Raw genomic sequence first — 19799 nt, 5'->3', positions numbered from 1 at the left:
ATCAAAAAGTTTGATTATGTTATATTGCTCCGCAATACTTTTCCCCCATTAAAAAAAAAGTTTATAAAATTCATCATTCAACAATTAATGAAATGATATCTTATATTGAAATTAGATGATTGTTTGTTGTTATATATTTACATAGACTTACATTGAAATCTGATGAAATATTGAACATATAAGAACGAATTATTTTTTAACGTAAACATATCCTCTGATTTGAGTAATCCTGTTATTGTTTAGCCAAAATAATGTGTCACCAACAGAAAATGTCTATAAAAAAGTGAAATATCTTGATGAAATACAAACAATTAAGCATAGTAGCCATGGCGTTTCAAGGGAAATGTGCCAATACGGCTATGTATACGGCCATGATGGTCGTAATTCTCTTGCAATTTGTAAGTTAATAATATTCTGTTAAGCAGAGCCAAGCCCATTTTTTTTTATGAAAGAACCGTTTTATTCCTCAAAATGTTGTTAAGTTTGCTTGCAATTTCATCCTTAATGACAAATGATCGCAGAAGATCAATATAAACGAATTTAAATACATTTGTGATTAAAAGGAACGACATGATCATTGATGGCGTTAAAAGAAAATTGTATCAAATGATATTTTTTTTATGTCGTATTTACATACACAGGCATTTGTTTTTATCCATTGGATAGAAACAAGTGCCTGTGTTTACATATTATTAATTATAATATCCTACCGTAGTCTAAAATCAGTCATCTTGTTGGTTAGTTAGGTATTTGTGTTTGAACTTAACACACAGGGAAACTATGTATTGACCTTACTACGCTACTTCCAGCGTAGAAAATTAGTGCAGAAAACGTTTTTTCTACTTTTTTGAATAAAAAAATATGTTTAAAGGTAGGTTTTTGTTGTTGTTCTCAAGTATTGCTAAAAAATGTCAATTTTGTAATGACCGTCTTAATCCCGACTTTCGAATTTCTAAAAACATTCCAGAACTTCTCAAAATCTCACTTCCAGCCGCCATTGCTTTGTGTACAATTACCAAAATGAAGGGAAAACTAATGAAAAAACGATGTCCATGCCATAATTTTGTACAGGAATATAGAGTAGGTTAATAAAAAACAATTATCATTTATTTTTCTTAGAATTTTTTTTTATTCATTATGAAAAGATTGATATTCTGACCATCATGACTGAAGGTAAATATTCATACAAAATTCCATTGATGTTGAAAGGGATGGCAAAAAATGAGGTTTCCTGTTGAATAAAACCCCAAATTAGTGCAAACTATTATAAAGCAACATCCAAAAACAAATATCGTAATTGCCGTAGACTGAAAAATCACCTAATTGACAATAGAGCAATTTGATTGGATAGAACGATTTTACATTACTTGATTTTGACGCCATTGGAATTTGAATGTAAACAAAACAAGGTCAGAAGGTTCAGCATGGGACAGTATTGTACATTAAGTTACTGAGAAACAATTATGAGTTACCAAGCTTGACAATGCATGGTAATAAAAAATCTAAGCTACATGTAAGTCTACAGAAAAAATAAGAAAAAAATGTCCTTACATGTAGGTGAACGACTTATCATCATAGCTGGATACCATTAAGAGGGTAGTAATGCCCATAACTGCAGTCGTCAAACGGTCATTTTCAGCTACTGTTGGCATCAAATATGTAAAAATTTTATCTTGAATCTTCAAAATATCCTCATCATGATTTGTTTGAGGTCTCAAATCATTATCGTTTCTGTCATTTTTGGGGAAAATTTTAACGTGATTTGTCAAAATCAGTTGATTTTTTTATTGTCTAAAAGAAAGTGTACATTTTATCTTCATGCACCAAAAATTACCATTAACGTTATTTGGCAAGGACATTTACCATTATTTGTCATGAAGTTGCCCCCATTACTACCCTCTATTAATACACCTTATCGCTATTTGGAAATCTGCGCCTCTTGAACTATTGAAATCATGAAACAATAATTTAATTTTGGATGTAACGCACCTTCTGATTGGCTGATGTTATTTTGTTATCGGGCCATAGACATAATTTAGTGATGTGACCGTGACGTCATCAACGTTTTTTCATGGTTTTCTACGGTTTAAAATGGAATTTAGAATTAAATTACAAGAAATGACTGTAATATTTTTTCTATCTATTCTAGATAACATAAAAAATGTGGTGCACACTGTTAAATAACCCGCTACAAGTTTTATTCACTGTGCACCAAATTTTTTATGTTATTTTTTCATAGACAGAAAAAATATAACAGTCATTCCTTAAATAACTTATTTACTCAATTTCACTGTAGATATTGTAGCTAGCCTAATATTCTTTATTGTGACGTCAAAATTTTATGGGAACCTTTATTTTTGTCAAATACCAATAAGGTTTTTAATTTTAGAATAAAGGAGTTTCCCTAATTCTGTTTCATGAATGAAATGTCCAGTATACATACATATGTAGAGTCATATGGTAGGAATTTGTGACTTAGCATTCAAATGTACTTTTTTTGACTTTTTCAAGAAAATGTACTACATTTTGTAACAATGTTTTTGAGAGATACATATGCATATGTACATGTACTGTTTGGTACAGGTCTTTTAAATACTAGTGATAAAACCTAACTTAAAGTATAATAAAAATTTGATTTCACAGCCTTTTTTATGCACCATTTATGGGGATTATGTTTTCTGGTCTGTGCGTCAGTTCGTCCCGCTTCAGGTTAAAGTTTTTGGTCAAGGTAGTTTTTGATGAAGTTGAAGTCCAATCAACTTGAAACTTAATACACATGTTCCCTATGATATGATCTTTCTAATTTTAATGCCAAATTAGAGATTTTCCCCCATTTTCAAGGTCCACTGAATATAGGAAATGAAAGTGTGGATGGGACATCCGTGCACTGGAGACACATTCTTGTTTAACCATATATACATGATGTATTCAGGGTGTTAAAGGCACAAATTGAGCTAGAGAAAATGTAGTAAAAAACTATTTCCGGAATGGTGTTTTTAATTTTAGTTTCTTTTATATATTTCCGAGTTTAGTATGACGTCCATTATTACTGAACTAGTATACATTTTGTTTAGGGGCCAGCTGAAGCAAGCCCCCTGGTGCTGGAGTTTCTTTTTGCATTGAAAATCTGTTAGTGGCCTTTGGCTATTGTCTGCTCTAAATAAAATATTTATACAGAAATTAAGAAATCTGATAACTTAAATTACACATCTACGCAGCAGAAAGAAGGGAGCGTGGCTGGCTCATCACCCTTGTAAAAATAATACTCACAGTACTATGTACATGTATAACACAAACACTTCACTTAAGGTAGATCATAAGTAAATGTTTTTTGAGACAGATTTTTTTTATAATTTGCCAAAATGAAGATCTTGCTACGCTTTTTTCAAAAATATAACAAAAAGTATGGGTCACCGTGCTATTTTTCGAGCTATGAGTCGTTGGAAAATGCCTAAATTTGGTTAGTTTGTTCATGAAAAAACACATAAGAGTGCATAAAAAAAATTCTATGAGATAGAATTTTGAAATAAATTGTGAGAGTATAGCTTTCATAATATATTTTAAGAAAATAAAAAGAAAACATGGTGTCACCGAACTTGTTTTCTTGCCACAAGTAAAAATAAAAAAATTCCCTATTAGTCTAGTATAAATTTTGTACTAAAAGAGTTATCTCCCCTTAAATAGCTCATTTGAAAAAAATGATTTTAAAAACCAAAAAGCTTGATATTTGTCAAAATATTTTGAATGATACAATACATTTACAAGTTTTCTTGATATAGATAAACAGTCTTACCATTAAATTCCAAATCTGTTTCCAAATTTGTTGATTTGGGCAAATTACTAGACCGATTTTGTACTGTAATTGTACAATCCAAGATGGCAGTATACCATGAATCTATCTTAAAAAATATGAAAGAGTTCTAGCTGAATATTTACTTTGATTTAATGATATATTTTCTTTCTCTTAATTTCAGTTAAGTACATTGGAAAGACAAGTATTTGATTTCTTGGGATACATGTGGGCACCCATCATTGCCAACTTCTTTCAACTTATCTGTGTTATCATTGGTGGATTTGGTACTTACCAGTTCAGGTCAAAGTTCATCACATTGGTAAGTTAACTAATTAAGCTGATGAAAATATGCATTTTAAAATAAAGATTTGCTTCCGCAACTGTAATTAAATCTCTACAGATCTTAACTCGATTCAAACATTAATATATTTCAATCATTTGGATAAAAAAAAATTAAAGAATAATAATTATATAAGAATAACCTCATCTTATTGTTGGGAACCTCATCAGTGGTGTGTAGTTATAGCTAATGGGAGTAAGAGGCCCATCCCAACTGATTTACAAGAGATCTAGAGACAGTATATTGAATCAGTGAATCACTTGAGAAATCAATACTAATCACTTATGTAACCAGAGAGCATGATTCTTCTTACAAAATCGTCTTTTCTCCACCTGGACTCGAACCCAGGACCTCTGTGGTAAAAGGCAGCATATCAACAGGCTGAGCTAAAGAAGAACCTCCTTAGCTCAACCACTTACGGTTGACTAATTATCAGATTATTATCTACAACATACATGTATTTTAGGGAAGCAATCCCGTCACACTTCCTACACCCCAAAGAGTCATCAGGAACCTCATCTCATCAGTGGTGTGTAGTTATACATGTAGCTAATGAGAGTTGGAGGCCCATCTATCATGTGCATCAGCTTGGGCAATGTGTAGCAAAAAACAGAATTGGAAATTTTTCTATCACAGATATATATATAAATTCTTTTAACATCCTAATGTCATAAATGAATTGACCTATTTTATACAATTCTATCATATTGAAAAAATGTACATGTGTGATCAAAACAAACAGATACATGTATAATCATGCTAATTTGTAAAAATGTCCAAAAAACAGTGGTACAGCTGTCAACTGAACAGCTTCAATGACTAAAAATATAAAACTTTATTTGTGTCAAGTTACATATGTGTATTTACAGTCGAGGCCTTGTGGCCGAGTTGTCTGAGTAGTTACTACATTTTACTGTATTCACTAGCCAGTCAACACTGAGGTTGCGAGTTCAAATGCTGCTCTTTCAGGTGCATTTGACTCTAATCTTAATTGACAAGGATTGTCAGTTTTCCTATCAAAGGTCAGTGGTTTTCTCTGGGCACTCTGGCTTCCATCACCAATAAAAACTGGCTGCCACGAAAAAGCCTAAAAGTGGTGTTAAAACCCCCCAAAAAATCAATAAATCAATGTATTTACAGTCAATGTATAACAAATTTAGAAGCACAGTATTGAGTAAAGAATCAGTTAATTGTGCCGGGTTAATAAAGGGATTGAACTATTGAAAGATGGCAAGCACTAATTAAGCATGTCAGAATGAAGTATTGACTTATGTGCATGCACTAGCCTCGGTACATTGTACATGTATGTAAACTTTTATTTATTTGTTTTATGTTTCAGTACTCCACATGGTCATTGATATGGCTGGGATGGAACGTTTTTGTCATATGTCTATATTTAGAAGTTGGGGTTCTTAGTCGAGTAAGTAAAAAAATTGTATATATACTTGCACATATACTGCATGTACTGTATACATACATACACATGATTATACATTGTACTTCATACGTACAAATATATATAAACTTAAATAAAGTCTTTAACTATAAAAAAAATACTAGATGTTTGTGTTCAAGTCAGACTGTTTAGAGACATATGAATGCCTATAATAAAAATTTGTGCTATTAGATGAGTTAGTGTACATGCATATATCATGCATATAGGAAATTTACGAGGTGATTTATATATATGCATGTATTTATTAACTTGTGTGTGCAAATTATTTAACAATATATTTTAGTTTCAATTAAAGTACAAATTTATCATATTCAGCTATTGGTATCATATTCTATAATTAATTTGCACAAAACCTATTATCGTGATAAAATATTACATGGATTATGAAGAGAGTTAATTATAATCAATAGATTATTTTATTCTGTATGCTCAATTTACTGTATAATTAATTTTTTAGTTCTAAAAAGAGTAACAGTGATTGATTTTATTTTGTTTACACTTTGTGTGTGTATATATTTTGTTTATCAGCTGAGTGTAGAATTAATTGAATATTTTCCGACCTGTCCTGATCATAATTAGATAGTAAGATGTGAAAAAATATAGAACTAAGTCGTTCACCCTTTATTTATAATCATGAGGCTGTGAATACATGTAGTTAAGATGAAAATATAATAATATATATACTCTATAAAATACAGATAAGGTCTAGACATGGTAGAAGTTTATCTCGGTAAATACATGTAATATGAGATACATGTACTTTTTATCTTAACGTGAAATTTAAAGATCATGTGGTTTATTTTATCAAATAAAAACCCTGCTTTCAGAATTATTAATTTCATAATATAAATGATGTACTATGTGTCTCACTTTCTTTAGAGATGATTTGATTTTGTTGTCTGGCTTATTATACCCCTGCTTTGAAAAAAAGGGGGGTATACTGTTTTACCTCTGTCAGTCCGTCCGCCCCATGAATATTTTTCGTCACATTTTTCTCAGGAACTACACAATACAAGGATTTCTGAAATTTGGTTTCAGGCTTGATATAAGACAGCTATACCGTGTGATGCGTTTTCAGATTCATCACTCAACACCTTCCTGTTTACCGAACACTTGTTTGATTTTACACATGATAGCCAAGTTGAAAATTTTTCGTCTCATTTTTCTCAGGAACTACAATACAAGGATTTCTGAAATTTGGTTTAAGGGTTAATATAAGTCAGCTATACCGTGTGATGCGTTTTCAGATTCATCACTCGACAACTTCCTGTTTACGAACACTTATTTTACACAATTAATATTATCCACTTGTGGCGGGGGTATCATCAGTGAGCAGTAGCTCGCAGTTTCACTTGTTCTAGATGGAAGGCATAATGTTAACTAGTCTGTCTGTATACATGTAGGTCCATCTATTTATTCTCCAGTCCTTTACATGTATCAGTTTATAGTTTATCATTAAGTTATATACATGATCAATGTGAACGTTACTACATATCATCGCTGTGCTTCTAAAATGTTGTAAATAACAAATTTTTCAAGAAAAAAATATCTCACAAACAGGCTTTGAAAATTTTGGCAAAATGCATGCTTCCAAAATGTTGTATGTGAACTTGAACATTTTTGTAAATAGCAGTGAAATAAAAACTTTGACATTTCTGGATTATCCAAAAACTTAAATTATTTTCACAGAAATAAAGAAATGTACAATTATTTTTTTCCCAAAGCCATTCTACAACGATTTTCAAGTTTTCATACAACATTTTGGAAGCAAACTTTATAAAGAACTGACATTGGCAATTTTGTAATATGTCTTATTTCACACATTTTGATTGGTCTAACTGTATGCTATTTTGTAATATCAAAGATTTCCTCCCGCCCAGACCATTGGTGTCAAAAAGTATTTTTAGCCAAAAAAGTCATATACGACATTTTAGAAGCCCAGCGACGATATGTTAATTATGATGTGAACATCTTAAAATTTACATTGTTTGTAATTGTCCGACTTTTATTTTCAGAACAAAGATCTGTACATACTAAACATTGGCACTAAGAACAAAAGCTGGTGGCTAGAACATGGTATTGGTTGTCGCATAACTAACACATCCTGGTTGGATAGTTCACCGACAGATTCCAGCCGACCAATTCCACCAGAAGATGTGGTTGAAGGGTGTCTGTTGGATTATTACTATGTAGAAGTCATACATGCAGGTGTACAGGTTTTGTTAGCTGTAAGTTCATTATCTAGAGCTATTATTAGGTTAAATAGGATTCATGATTGGTTAGTGAGTCTCAAACTTCCGCTTAAATTTTCTAATTGAAATAAATTTCACATTTGTCAATTCCAAAACTAGCAGTTACATTAATATTGATCTTTTTTGGAGGGTCATAATCCTTAAATTCATGATAAAATCATTAAAAACTACCCTTTGGGTAAATTAGATCTTTTTTAATAGGAGGTTCTGGTAAAACTTTTAAGAGGAGAGCAAGAATATTTGAATTTGAACTAATGAAGTACTAGTTCTAAGATCAAACAAAAAAATAAAATTATTAACAAGTCAGTTAAAGGATAAATCAGCTAAGATTTAGAAAAAATGTTTTGCATGTTCTTTTTTCCATTTAAATTATTTTGAAATTTATTTATGGGTTCATTATACTTCTTGTTTGTATTTTTTAACCATTAATTAATTATATATATTTTTGTTTTACAGTTAATTGGTTTTGTGATTTCGTGTGTGAATGCGTACATATTTGTAGAAGAGGAGGAAAGTTGTAAGTACTTGTCACGTAGCACTTATTATCGTCCAGCTATGACATATACACCTGTCCCAAACATAGACAGTCCAGATATACCTGTACAAGTCATAGACAACTTGGACACCCGTAAACTTGTAAATCATCCAGACACCTGGTGTCTCCCGACCTACGTCTCTTATGCTGAAAGTCAGGAGTGGTCAACTGTAACACGTACACGGTCACTACAAGGCTTTACTAACACGCAGGACGTCATTCTCTCACTTGTCTAACTCATTAACATAATCTACAGGTGTGTGATATATATGTTAGTTTCTGTGTAGTTTTCTCTCTCTATGATACACTGTTTGTTGTATATGGCTTCTTTTAGTGAAAACAGCGAAAAACTTACCCAAGTGAAATACTATCAAATTCAAACTGCAAAATTTGTAAATTCAGCTTTCATTCATAGAAAAAAACAACTTTACGTCTAATTCTGTATTTTTATTTTGTAAACTTTTACGTTTTCGGATATGATATTATATTGCTAAAGTGACATATAGGTCCAATGGGCCGGGTGTAAATATCAAATTGCTATGTATATAATTGTATAAATGTATGTTCTGAAACACATGTCACTATAATAAATAATTACTTATTTACTTACTTTTAAGTAGGATTGTGCATGTGTGTTCCATAAGTTTGCATTACCATTTTTATGTTGTTTAAAATTTTGCTTGTGATTTGTAATCTCTAGAATTAAAGCATAGCAAAATTTTCTTCAGTATTAAATAACTAAAGTCAAGTAAAAAAATTCTGCAGTCTTTTATAAGAATTAGCTCCCTATTGAAGGCTGTTCATCGTGTTCATGAAAATACTATGTTCTCCTAGGGATGGCACTTTTTTTAACCCCCACCTACAATGTACCACAGAATTAAAAACAAATTAGAACAACACTCCCTTTGCATTTTGGTATTTCAAAATCAACCTCCCACATAGTTTGTTTTTTTAAATTGCCTTCCATTGGGGGGAACATAGTATATTCTGGAATAGTCTTAAGTAGGATATTATGAAAAGAAGCCATAACATTAACTAAAGTGTATCAATTGTTTCTTTCTTGGCAGAAAGAAAAGGCTGTTTATGCATGCATTTGATAATGAAATCTGTTCTTACATTTTGTAGTACAATGTGTTTTTCATACATTCAAATTTTATAATTGGCAATATTTTTAGGTTTCATTTCTAAATCAGTCATAAAAAATGACTCTTTTACAAACAATAGTTACGTTGCAAGTCAGTGATATGCAATAATTGCATGAACAGTCTTCTTCATTATTCTATAATCTATTCTAATATTTTTCTTGTTATGCTTAAATTCATTCTCTTCATAAGTTCTGTAAACTTTATCTTTGTTATCTCCCTTTAACTAACACATGTATTATAATTAGTGGCAGTAGTTCAGGGCAATTTTGTAATTTCCACCCATCACAGAGTAGGCAAAAGTAAAAGATACATGTACTCAGGGCTTCCAAAAAATATTTGAGCCAGCCAAACATTTTATATCTGATCCCGATTTTAATCTCTTAAGACTAAGTTACAAAAGGCAATAATGGTAATCAGATGGCCACCCCAGTGATTGACATTAGATTAAAAAAAAACCGATATTAAACTTTACTTTGATATGAATTTGATGTTCTGACGTAACTGTTAATAAACTGATAAATTGGCAGTGCATCATTTGAAGTCACATCAGCGTGCTCATATCTGCCTTAGACTCTTTATTTGTGCAAATTGACATTGTCAAAAACTTTACTTTCGTTTTTAAAATCACATTTTTGCTAAACCCTATATGTTGACTTGACAATGGTAAACATGGACCAAAAACGGATATGTAAAATTTGTGTACGTTTACATAGCACAGCTAAGTAAAGAAGCTCTTTCCCTGTTATTTCTTCAACAAAATACTTGAAATGAACGTAATAGATACAGGTACATGTATCAATGATAATTTTAGCATTTTTGAAGAAATGTAGGTTGCATAATTAAATATCCCACCTGTGCACATGGGCACACGTGTTCTTGTTCATACAACATAGTTCTGACGATTTTTCATTTAAAACCTTTTAAAAAATTTCATCAAATCGTTTATAAACGTATTTCTTATAATTTTAATCTGTTGGACTAAATCAATTAGATAGAAACCGCTGAAATGTAAGAAAATAACTTTTAATAGACCAATCAATTTATACGATGTCTGGTACATGTGGTACTGAAAATAGATTACCTGTCACCTGAACAGGTAGATTTCAGCTGTCCAACAACTAATTAGCCTTGATTAAAATTAGAAAGTATTGAAGTAGGGGTTATTTTGATAGTAATTAATGATCATGTCACTTTTATGAATGGAAATGTGTGGCTGTTAAAGGCAAAATGTTGGGTTAAAAGATCGCCAATTATGTCTTTTTAGAAAGCCTTGATAACGAAAAAGTAGATGACAGTTTCATGCTTTGCCCAGCCGGACTTTTAATGGACATTATACAAATGTCTGGAATATATGACCGTTTTGGAAGCCTTGCATGTACTCCCATATAATGAAACAAGAACACTTACTAACAAACCCTCAAACCTACTTACACATGTTACAACAGCTTACGTAGCAAAAAACACTAACACATACTAACAGACATTTATAAACAAATACTCACAAACAATAACACCATATAAAAATCAAACCAATAAATCTTCTACACTCAAAGTACAAGGGTATTTTGAATCAAACAGATGTTAAGATACATGTATTTTGTTTTCAGTTAGTTACATAGGAGATTATGAGTCATGGTCTTTATCGTCTTACGATGACGATTCAGTCCGACACTCTCGTTATCGAATGCAGCCTGTATTTATGTATGTAAAACTGTTTGTTCAAGTTACTGTTCTTATTATTCTTTTACCAATATTTGTTTGTGTTTCTGTTATTCAAATTTCAAGTTTCTTTGGGCATATATTTAAATTTGAGACTCTTTTCTAATTAAAACCAATGGCTTTATGCAGTTTGCAATTAGACTTAGATATTCGTTTGTTAATGTTTTATATATTGATATTTCATAATTCATTAAAAGCTTATTGGATCTGGTTCATTATTTTATATTTGAAAATAATTTATGATATGCTTGATTATCAGGGTTCTCACTCATGAAAAACCAAAAATTTATCAAGATTGTAAAATGTTGTATCGACTAAGTACATATATCATTATTTTATAGCAAAATTTGAAAAATCCTTTGCGAGAACTTTAATTTTAGCAAATAGTATGTCATGTTAATAACCTTTTAATACTGTTATATGAAATATTTCATCTAGGTGAAACTTCACACAGGAAAAAATGTAAATATTTTGTGATAAGGTTGATTGACTAATCTCACTCTAGAGAAGGGGTGACTAGTTGGGGGTGGGAGGGGAGTATTGACATCATAAAAGAGAAACATGGGAAATAGATACAGGACCTGCGAAAAATTGTTTGAAGTTGTGTTGGATATTGGAAAATAGTAATTTATACCCTTGTGTCACCCTGTTATTGTGTTTGAAGTGATATTAGCACACTACCACGTTTACTACCACTGAGATTTGTTGTGACATTTTATTTGGTTTGTTTGGTACAATGTAAACGCTTGATTCAAAACACTGCTAACGGATCACTACATCATTAATAGATAGAATTTTATCTACATTTTGTACAAAAGAGAATTTTCTCCCGAGGTTATAATAGACCATAGATTATCTGTATATTGTTATTTTCCTATGCAACATCCATGAAGTTAGCTTATGACTTGGCTTGGAAAGTTTTGAAAAATAGCACAAATACAGTTATTGTTTCAAAAAATGAAGTAAAGATTTCTATAAAAATTGTTTTATTAGATAAAATGATGAAGATGGTTAGCCTGCCTGTTTATAGAAGTAAGAGGTTCTCTGTTTTCAGTTAATTGTTACGTTACAGTTCACAGTTGGCTTATTTTATTACTCTGTTATTGGCATTGTTAACCCATTTTAGCTGAATACCCAAGGATTGATAAAATCATACATGTTATGAACAAATGTTATAAGAAAAAAACAAAGATTAAATGTAAGGGATATAACAGATAATATTTTCTGGTTCACTTATCTTTTATTAGCATTGTTAAAATTTATGTTAACAGGTATTAAGACATACATGTACATACATGTTTATGTACATCATTTACATGGTGACTCTTAAATATATTTTAATGTGGATGTAATGTATTTAACAATATTTCAGACATATAATTTATATTAATTGAAATACTAAAATGGAACAACTAAGGAAATATTTCTTTTTTACAAATAAAACTTCAAAAAGAAAATAAGAAACTTTTACCAAAGCTTATCATCTACTGGTTAATAAATAAGTATCAACTTTTGAATTTTACACAATTTCTGAATTCTCATTTTGCAACATGTAGAGTTAATGGCTGGAATCAATTTATGAAAATTTGCTACCTTTGAATATTTGCCTTTTATGCATCAACCTCTTTGCCGCACATAAAAATGTGCAAGCAGGGTTCTAACGAGTCTAAATAATTACGACGTCTTGCAAGGCTATTTTAAGTTTTGGATTTGACTCAGTTTCCTGCATCTTCTATGCACATCAGCTAAAAGTATCACATGTTACAATTTAACTGAACTAATTGATAAAATTACCATGATTTCTCTGCTAAATTTAAATAGTGCACACAAACATGACAAAACTCATTTACTTGAAAATTTGAATGGAGTATATCAGGCGTCAAAGCAAAAAATGAAAATGGCCATCCAAGATGTTATAATTATTTTGATAGGTCCTAAATGACAAGTCAGTTGTCAAGTTATCAAAGGAAATCAAATGTTTCCTTAGTTACGGTGAATTGAATTTTACACAATTTCTGAATTCTTTTTTTGCATGCAGTTTTCTATATTGACAACACAAGTTCCAAATGTTGACATCACATTTGTAATTCTGTTTTGTATTAATATATACCGACCCCATATCCATACCTATTCAATTGGTCTTTCATTTATTTCAGCATTTATTTTTGGCACACGGTTTTCTTTTCAAGGTACTATTATATTGTCTGTTTATCAGTAAACAGTACTAGCATGTTTGTACTATTGAGAATGCATATGTTGTATATAACTATGACAGCTTTTTCAAAACTGAAAAGAATGGATGTAGTTTTGTCCAGCTTATAATAATAAAAATTATACAAAATTAATGTCAGAACTTATATATGTGTACGCACCATTGTTAGTCACTCAACAGTAATGTCCCAGTTTTCCCATGCTACCTTTTTGCAAATCATTTTATTTAAATGTATTCATAACATCTTGCAAAACAAAAAATCGCAATTGATTTTGAAGTCCTTCTAGAGAGGTAAATTCAAAGTTATTATTTTTGCAAATTCTTTTAAGTTTCATGCTTCATGGATTTTTTCCTTGTGTGCAAAATTTACTCCAAATGACTTTTTAAAAGGGAAATCCATAAAATCCATTCAGTTTTATCCTGTCTGTACATCTAAAAATTAGTCTCCATTCTCTAACTTTCTTTTGCCTCAACCAAATTTTATGAATCTTATACATAATTATGCTTATTACTTCAAAACACAGATAAAAAAATAAGTTTGGTTGAGTCACCTTTGCCATTCCTAAGTTCTGTCCTTCTTTGCCTCTTAACGTGAAAGTTTGGTAAGGGAGATAACTTTTCAAATGATAGAATGATTTGCAAGAAGGATTAATTATAAACAGATGTTTGTGAAATGAAACATTATAAGTCTGTGTATATACCCCATATCCTGTCTTTTCTATTACATTTGTATATTGTTACCAGAAGCTATTGTCTCCCTCTTGTGAATTTCACATTTACATTTGTAAGCTCTGGAAAAAAAAGATATTTTAAGATTGAATTGAAAAGTGAAGATTTTATTTATCTTAGAGTGCAAAATTGACCATTAAAAACATTTTAAGAAATAATTGTTTATGTAATATTAATATAGTTTATATCATTTGCCAGGATTTAAGTGAAATTCATAAATGTACATATCAAATGAATAGCATTATGTCTGTGTCCATGAAATGCTTTATGTACACAACTCCCTGCATTATTATTGCTTCAACATTTATATTGAGTATATAAATTTCTTTGGCATATCATGTTCAAAAGTTATTGTTATTGTTTTTGTTATGTTTATTGTCTTTTGAAAGTAAATTAATGGCATGTATATATATGTTTATGTTTGTCAATACTTGTAATTATAAACACATTACATGCATTATGTGATGATGATTTATATATGTTTTTCTACTTATGAAAAAAAAATCAGTGTATTGAACCAGGTTTAAAAACCAGTTATTGTTAGTGTAGAAGTATTTGGGATATCATTATTATTGCTGTAATAAAGCCTAAAGATTGAGATGGAAAGACTTAGCGAATATTAATAAAAACTATTGCAATTATCAATACATGCAAGGAAAAAAGACTGAATTTGCAATTTGCATAACTTGTGTATTCCAAAAAATGTATGCAATATTCTGCATCCAAAATGTTCCTTGTATAAATGTTAAATTGACAATAATTCAGAAAATAAAACATTAAAATTAACATTCTGGAGCATTGCGATATACTATCTAGAACTACTTCATAAATATTTTTAATCCTTTCAGAAAGATTTACCCACCATCTTCTGCATTCTATTTGAAAAATCACAATAAATGAAATTTACAGCAGACTCGAATATTTAAAAAGTGTAATTTAGATAATACAAAAGTTGATTAACTGTTATATTTAAATAATAATTTAATTTTCTTTTCCAGCTTCAAATGCTAATGACGAATTGGAATTTGTGAAAATGTATCAGACCCCCTCACGTCCGGGATATGAGATTGAAAATCAGACATTTCAAACTGAACAAGAGACAAATGATTATCCGACTCTTGATCGGCCACCGAGCTATGAAACCAGCATGCGTAATCAAGCTAATCGTAATGCTGTCAGCAATGACTATACTTATGGTGCAGACAGACAGAGTGTTCGTAGTGTCCGTAGTGTACGAAGTACGCGCAGCACACGAAGTAAAGCAAGTAATAAATCTAAAAATACAAATCGGCAATCATCCGCTACAGAAAGAAGAGAGGAGTTGCCATGGGTTCAGATCACGCCGTCTCCAAGCAGTTATGAATCTCCATTTCGTCATTACCCTTAAAGTGCCTCACAGAACCTTCATATCATTTGTATTTTATCCGTGGACATTTGTGATTAGAATAAGAATTTTCAAATGATTGAAGATAATAATATTAGTGTTCATAAACACAGATTATTGAGAGAAACTAGTGATATTACTTGAGGAAGTGATGTTGAGAACTGAAAATGGATAGGTTTATATCTGATTTTCATTGTATCATTTCTATTCATTGACAAATTTAAATCTTTCACTATTTGTGACTAACTGATAGATATAAAACACAATAGTAGAGTTTTATTGCTTTATTTCTGTAAACAAGGAACATGCTTTACTTCTTTTAGGGGTAAAGATTGCATTAAATACAATCAAAACTCTGTCAGTGGGTTGATATCTACATCATTGGAGCCTCATCACTACCACAAGAGTTCAAACAAAATAGTGCTCAGAGTTGAACATTTTTTTAGATTCTATCCATGTCCATGTCAAGCAATATACCAAAATGCATACTCTAGATCAGATATTCTGAACTTACAAAATGAAGAAAATTATGTCATCAAAAATAACTTAAATTGGGACAAATATTTTGTAAAATTAAATTTTGAACTCCAATTCTATTATTAGATAATGGAAAATAACTTCAAATTCAAAATTGTAACATTTAATTATCGTGATTATGGAAGCAATCTTTATCCTTCAGCGCTCACAAGTACTTTGATTTTCAAAAAATAGTGTATCTTCTGTAAAAAAATTTCCTTGTTTACAGTCATGACAGTGTGGGTAAAAAAAAAGATCACAAGTTTAACTCATTCACAGCTGGTAGAAGATTATTTAACATGTTGAAGGAGGCTTAAGTGTTAAATAATTGAACTTTTTCTATCATTCATCTTGTTTGATGAATTATGCTTTCCTTGTTTTAAATTGTTGACTTTATAAATATAGTCCCAGTGGTATGTTAACATTGACATACATAAATAGATATTTTGAAATGGGACCATTATTTTTGTTTTTAGTGGAATGTGAGATGCATTTGTTATCAGTATATATAGATAGTATTTTTAACTGACAGTTTATAGAAATTTTGAGAGAAAGTGTTTTTCGAATGGTTGTAGTTCTTTTATTTTCATGTCTATGATAAGAAACATGAGACATAATTTTGTCTATAAGGGTTTGATTTATTTAAGAGGGTGTCCATGGAAAAACCAGGCAGTGTATGGCACATAACATATTTTGTTTTCCAAATTTTTTCATCTATTTCATATCACAAATTCATTCTTTCTTAAAGTTAAATTTTGTTTTTTATTTACTGCAACAAATAAAGAAAAAAAATACAAAGAAAGCACTGAAAATTCATTGAAAAGGGGAGATAACTCTTCATTTTGTACAAAATTTTGTTGCATTGTTAGTGAACTTTAAAATCATTTTCTGAGCCATCCACTGTTGATTCAAAAATATCTTTGACATATATATCCTTTGTATGATATAAACATTGCATTGGAACAAAAAATTCAGTGGGAAAAAAAATTATGTTGTGCCACCCATATCATAGGATTTGCCTGATATTAATTACTTGGACAGCCTCTTAAGTAAAAATACAAATGTAATGAAATCTCTTATTTTAAACCTGTAAAATTTGTATTGAATGCACCTTGTTCATAGTAAATTGTATCTGGTCTTCAATACATGTAGATTAAAAAAAAAATGTCTTATTTTTGAAGTATATACCTGTAAGCTCCTTTAAGTTTTCTGTTTAAGATTTTAATTCCTTAATGCATAATAAATATCTTAATTTTAGTAATAACTGATGTTCCTGTACCCAAGAATAAGAAAGTATATTTTACATAGTAAAGTGGCATGAATGGTTTTTTTTAAATATGAATTATTCAAACAAATTTCTGTTACCCTGTATTGAAAAATCAGTTTTTGTTTGATTATGAGAGATAATATTTAGCAATGCAATGATAAGTTTTTTTTGGGTAAAAATGTATAAATGTCTCAATAAAATCCAAATGAAAGTGATTTTTGTGTCACAGGACATCTAGGGGTCACTTCTGTCGACTTCATTCATCATCATCATCCACATCATACTTTTTTATCTACAACTCTGAAACAGATTTTATCCAACTTTATGTAGATTTTTCTATAGGACATGAAATTGTGCACCTGCTTATATAATTTTTGATCTTTGGTGAATTTGTAATTTTGCAATGCCATTTTGTAGTTATTAGTTTGTGTGACAAAATTCTTGGAAGACTCACAGATTTTTATTTTATTATAAAAGGAAACAGGACCGAATTATGATCTAAAAAAAAGAGAACTGGAATTTTATATCTGCCGTTTATTTTCTCTCACAACAAGATAAGCACTAACGTCTGTAATCATGCATATCATGATTAGCACAAACTACATTAATCATGCTTATCATGATTTATATCACTAACTTAAGTAATCTTGCCTAACTTTTAAATAAAGATTCACAACAATAAGTGCTTGCATAATTGTTAATTCGTAATATATAATTACATTTCAAAGAATATTGCATTAAAGATTTGACCACTAATCATACTATTCAGTGATCTCAAACTGCAATATTATCTAACTTCATGAAACTGCCTTTCATTGAGTAACAAATTCAATATCAGTTTTGAAATGATGGGGGTCTCATTGGGGGGTTCCGATCCCGGATCCCGCTTACTGTTTCGTCAGATTCCCGTATCCCGCTTACACTATGTACGTAAGCAATTCTCATTTTTTTGTCATTTCCCGGGTCCCGCTAGACCTCATTTCCCGTTTTCACGACACAATAATTTGACTTTCAAGTGTCACGCTTACAAAAAATCGGCAATCCCGCGTCGCGCTTAGACCCCAATGACACCCACATTGATGTGTCTGGTAACTGTGCTTGGTGCATCTTATCATCTTATATGAATGAGAGAACTATGTCTTAACTTTTTAAATAGAAAGCATTTAAATTTTGTGAAATGTCATAATATGTTATTTAGCTTTATTTTTGAATATTTGTAGTGCTGACCCGGTATATTTTTTTAATCAAACAATGATTGGGTTAATAGTCACATGTAACAGAAATTTATATAAAAATGATACTTAATAAAAACGATGTGATTTGAAATAAAACATCATTTGTTGGGTTTTTTTTTTTAACAATTCTGAAAATTTAGTTATGGGCAACCATTTGTGGGATTTTACAGAAAGTAAAAAATACATTATTTCAAAGGGAGGTAATTCATTTTTTTTTAGTAGAAAACATTTTAATTTATCAAGATAAGTACAAGCAGAAGATCAACACCGTTAAAGAGTTAACAAAATTTTAAATGATATAAACAATTACACATAATACATTATCAATGTGTATTTTTTAAAGATCTAAATGTGTTTTGCTCTCTTTTGCTATATGCATTTGTTTCTGTTGTAAATGGCAGAAAAGACTATAGCGCTGTTTCATTTAAACATACATTGAACTCAGAGAAGACAATTTGAAAATAGAGACCTGCATACATTTAAAAGTATGTTGTCACACCCATCCAAAGTGGCAACTTCCAAATTGCCTCCCCTTGATCCCATGTACGATTTTATAGATCGGCCAATATTACTAGACTAAATTTAACAGCTAATTTCTTAATGCATGTAGAGCAATACTTTGGTTAGCTTGCTTGCTTGGTATGTATATTGTACAATAGTAATTTAGATAACGTTCAATTGAATATAACTATAATATTTACAGGTTTAAGTTTGCCTATATTTATTATTTGAAGATGTCAATCTTGAGTACAAAGCTTGAGTAAAAGTTTGTATGAACAAAGCAAGCAAGCCAACCAAAGTTTTACTCTACATGCTTTAGGAAATTAGCTGTAATGTAAGTGATGAATTAAGGTTCTTTATATAGTGATATGTAGAACAAAGACTTGCCGTCAAACTTATTGAACAATTGTACATTAATTGAATGTTCTGTATTTATTTTTAATTTTATGTTCACAGCTGATTATTATCAGCCATAATCAAGTTACGATTTTATTATAGAAATTTTAATTATTGTACATTATTTTGTAATGTCAAGAATAAATTGGTGATAAATCAATGCTTGTGTTCATATTTAATGGTTGGCATCTGTGCTGAATGGTCTGTGTATCACTCACTAGCCTGTCAACACTGAGGTGAGTTTGAACCCCTTTGTAATAATATAAGCAACACAACAGGTGCCACATGTTGAGCAGGATCTGCTACCCTTCCAGAGCAC

At 30.5% G+C, this 19799-nt stretch overlaps 2 protein-coding genes across 11 annotated transcripts in view; one reads left to right on the top strand and one right to left on the bottom strand.

Moving 5' to 3' along the window:
- Nucleotides 1–19799, bottom strand: part of LOC139499018 (phosphatidylinositol 4-kinase beta-like) — a 140408-nt gene that overhangs the window by 11387 nt on the left and 109222 nt on the right. The window lies entirely within an intron of this gene.
- On the top strand, nt 208–19640 carry LOC139499019 (sodium/potassium-transporting ATPase subunit beta-1-interacting protein 3-like). 10 transcript variants are annotated; one of them, XR_011658078.1, is made up of 8 exons: nt 222–398; nt 3975–4112; nt 5473–5553; nt 7605–7817; nt 8298–8358; nt 13397–13429; nt 15180–15926; nt 15971–16116. XR_011658078.1 is itself a non-coding variant. In XM_071287678.1 (8 exons), the coding sequence occupies exons 1-8, from the start codon at nt 297–299 to the stop codon at nt 15566–15568; spliced, it is 1056 nt and encodes a 351-aa protein (XP_071143779.1). In that variant the 5' UTR covers nt 224–296; the 3' UTR covers nt 15569–19640. The 10 variants fall into 10 exon arrangements, 6 of the variants coding, with proteins under 6 accessions (XP_071143784.1, XP_071143783.1, XP_071143779.1 ...); XR_011658081.1 differs by having other exon boundaries at nt 8298–8632; XM_071287678.1 differs by adding an exon at nt 12234–12272 and having other exon boundaries at nt 224–398; nt 15180–19640.

Source organism: Mytilus edulis, chromosome 12 (genome assembly GCF_963676685.1).
Source record: "Mytilus edulis chromosome 12, xbMytEdul2.2, whole genome shotgun sequence".
In the NCBI taxonomy this organism is placed as follows: Eukaryota; Metazoa; Mollusca; class Bivalvia; order Mytilida; family Mytilidae; genus Mytilus; species Mytilus edulis.
Note: the sequence above shows the minus strand (reverse complement) of the source record. Positions and strands in the feature narration are given on the sequence as shown.

Bases quoted from the DNA above. Each gene is read 5' to 3' on its own strand.
- LOC139499019 (XM_071287678.1), top strand. From the start codon at position 297: ATGAAATACAAACAATTAAGCATAGTAGCCATGGCGTTTCAAGGGAAA. The intron at 4,113-5,472 runs GTAAGTTAACTA...TTTATGTTTCAG, and splicing joins GGTCAAAGTTCATCACATTG to TACTCCACATGGTCATTGAT. The intron at 8,359-12,233 runs GTAAGTACTTGT...TTGTTTTATTAG, and splicing joins TGTAGAAGAGGAGGAAAGTT to ATAAAATGATGAAGATGGTT.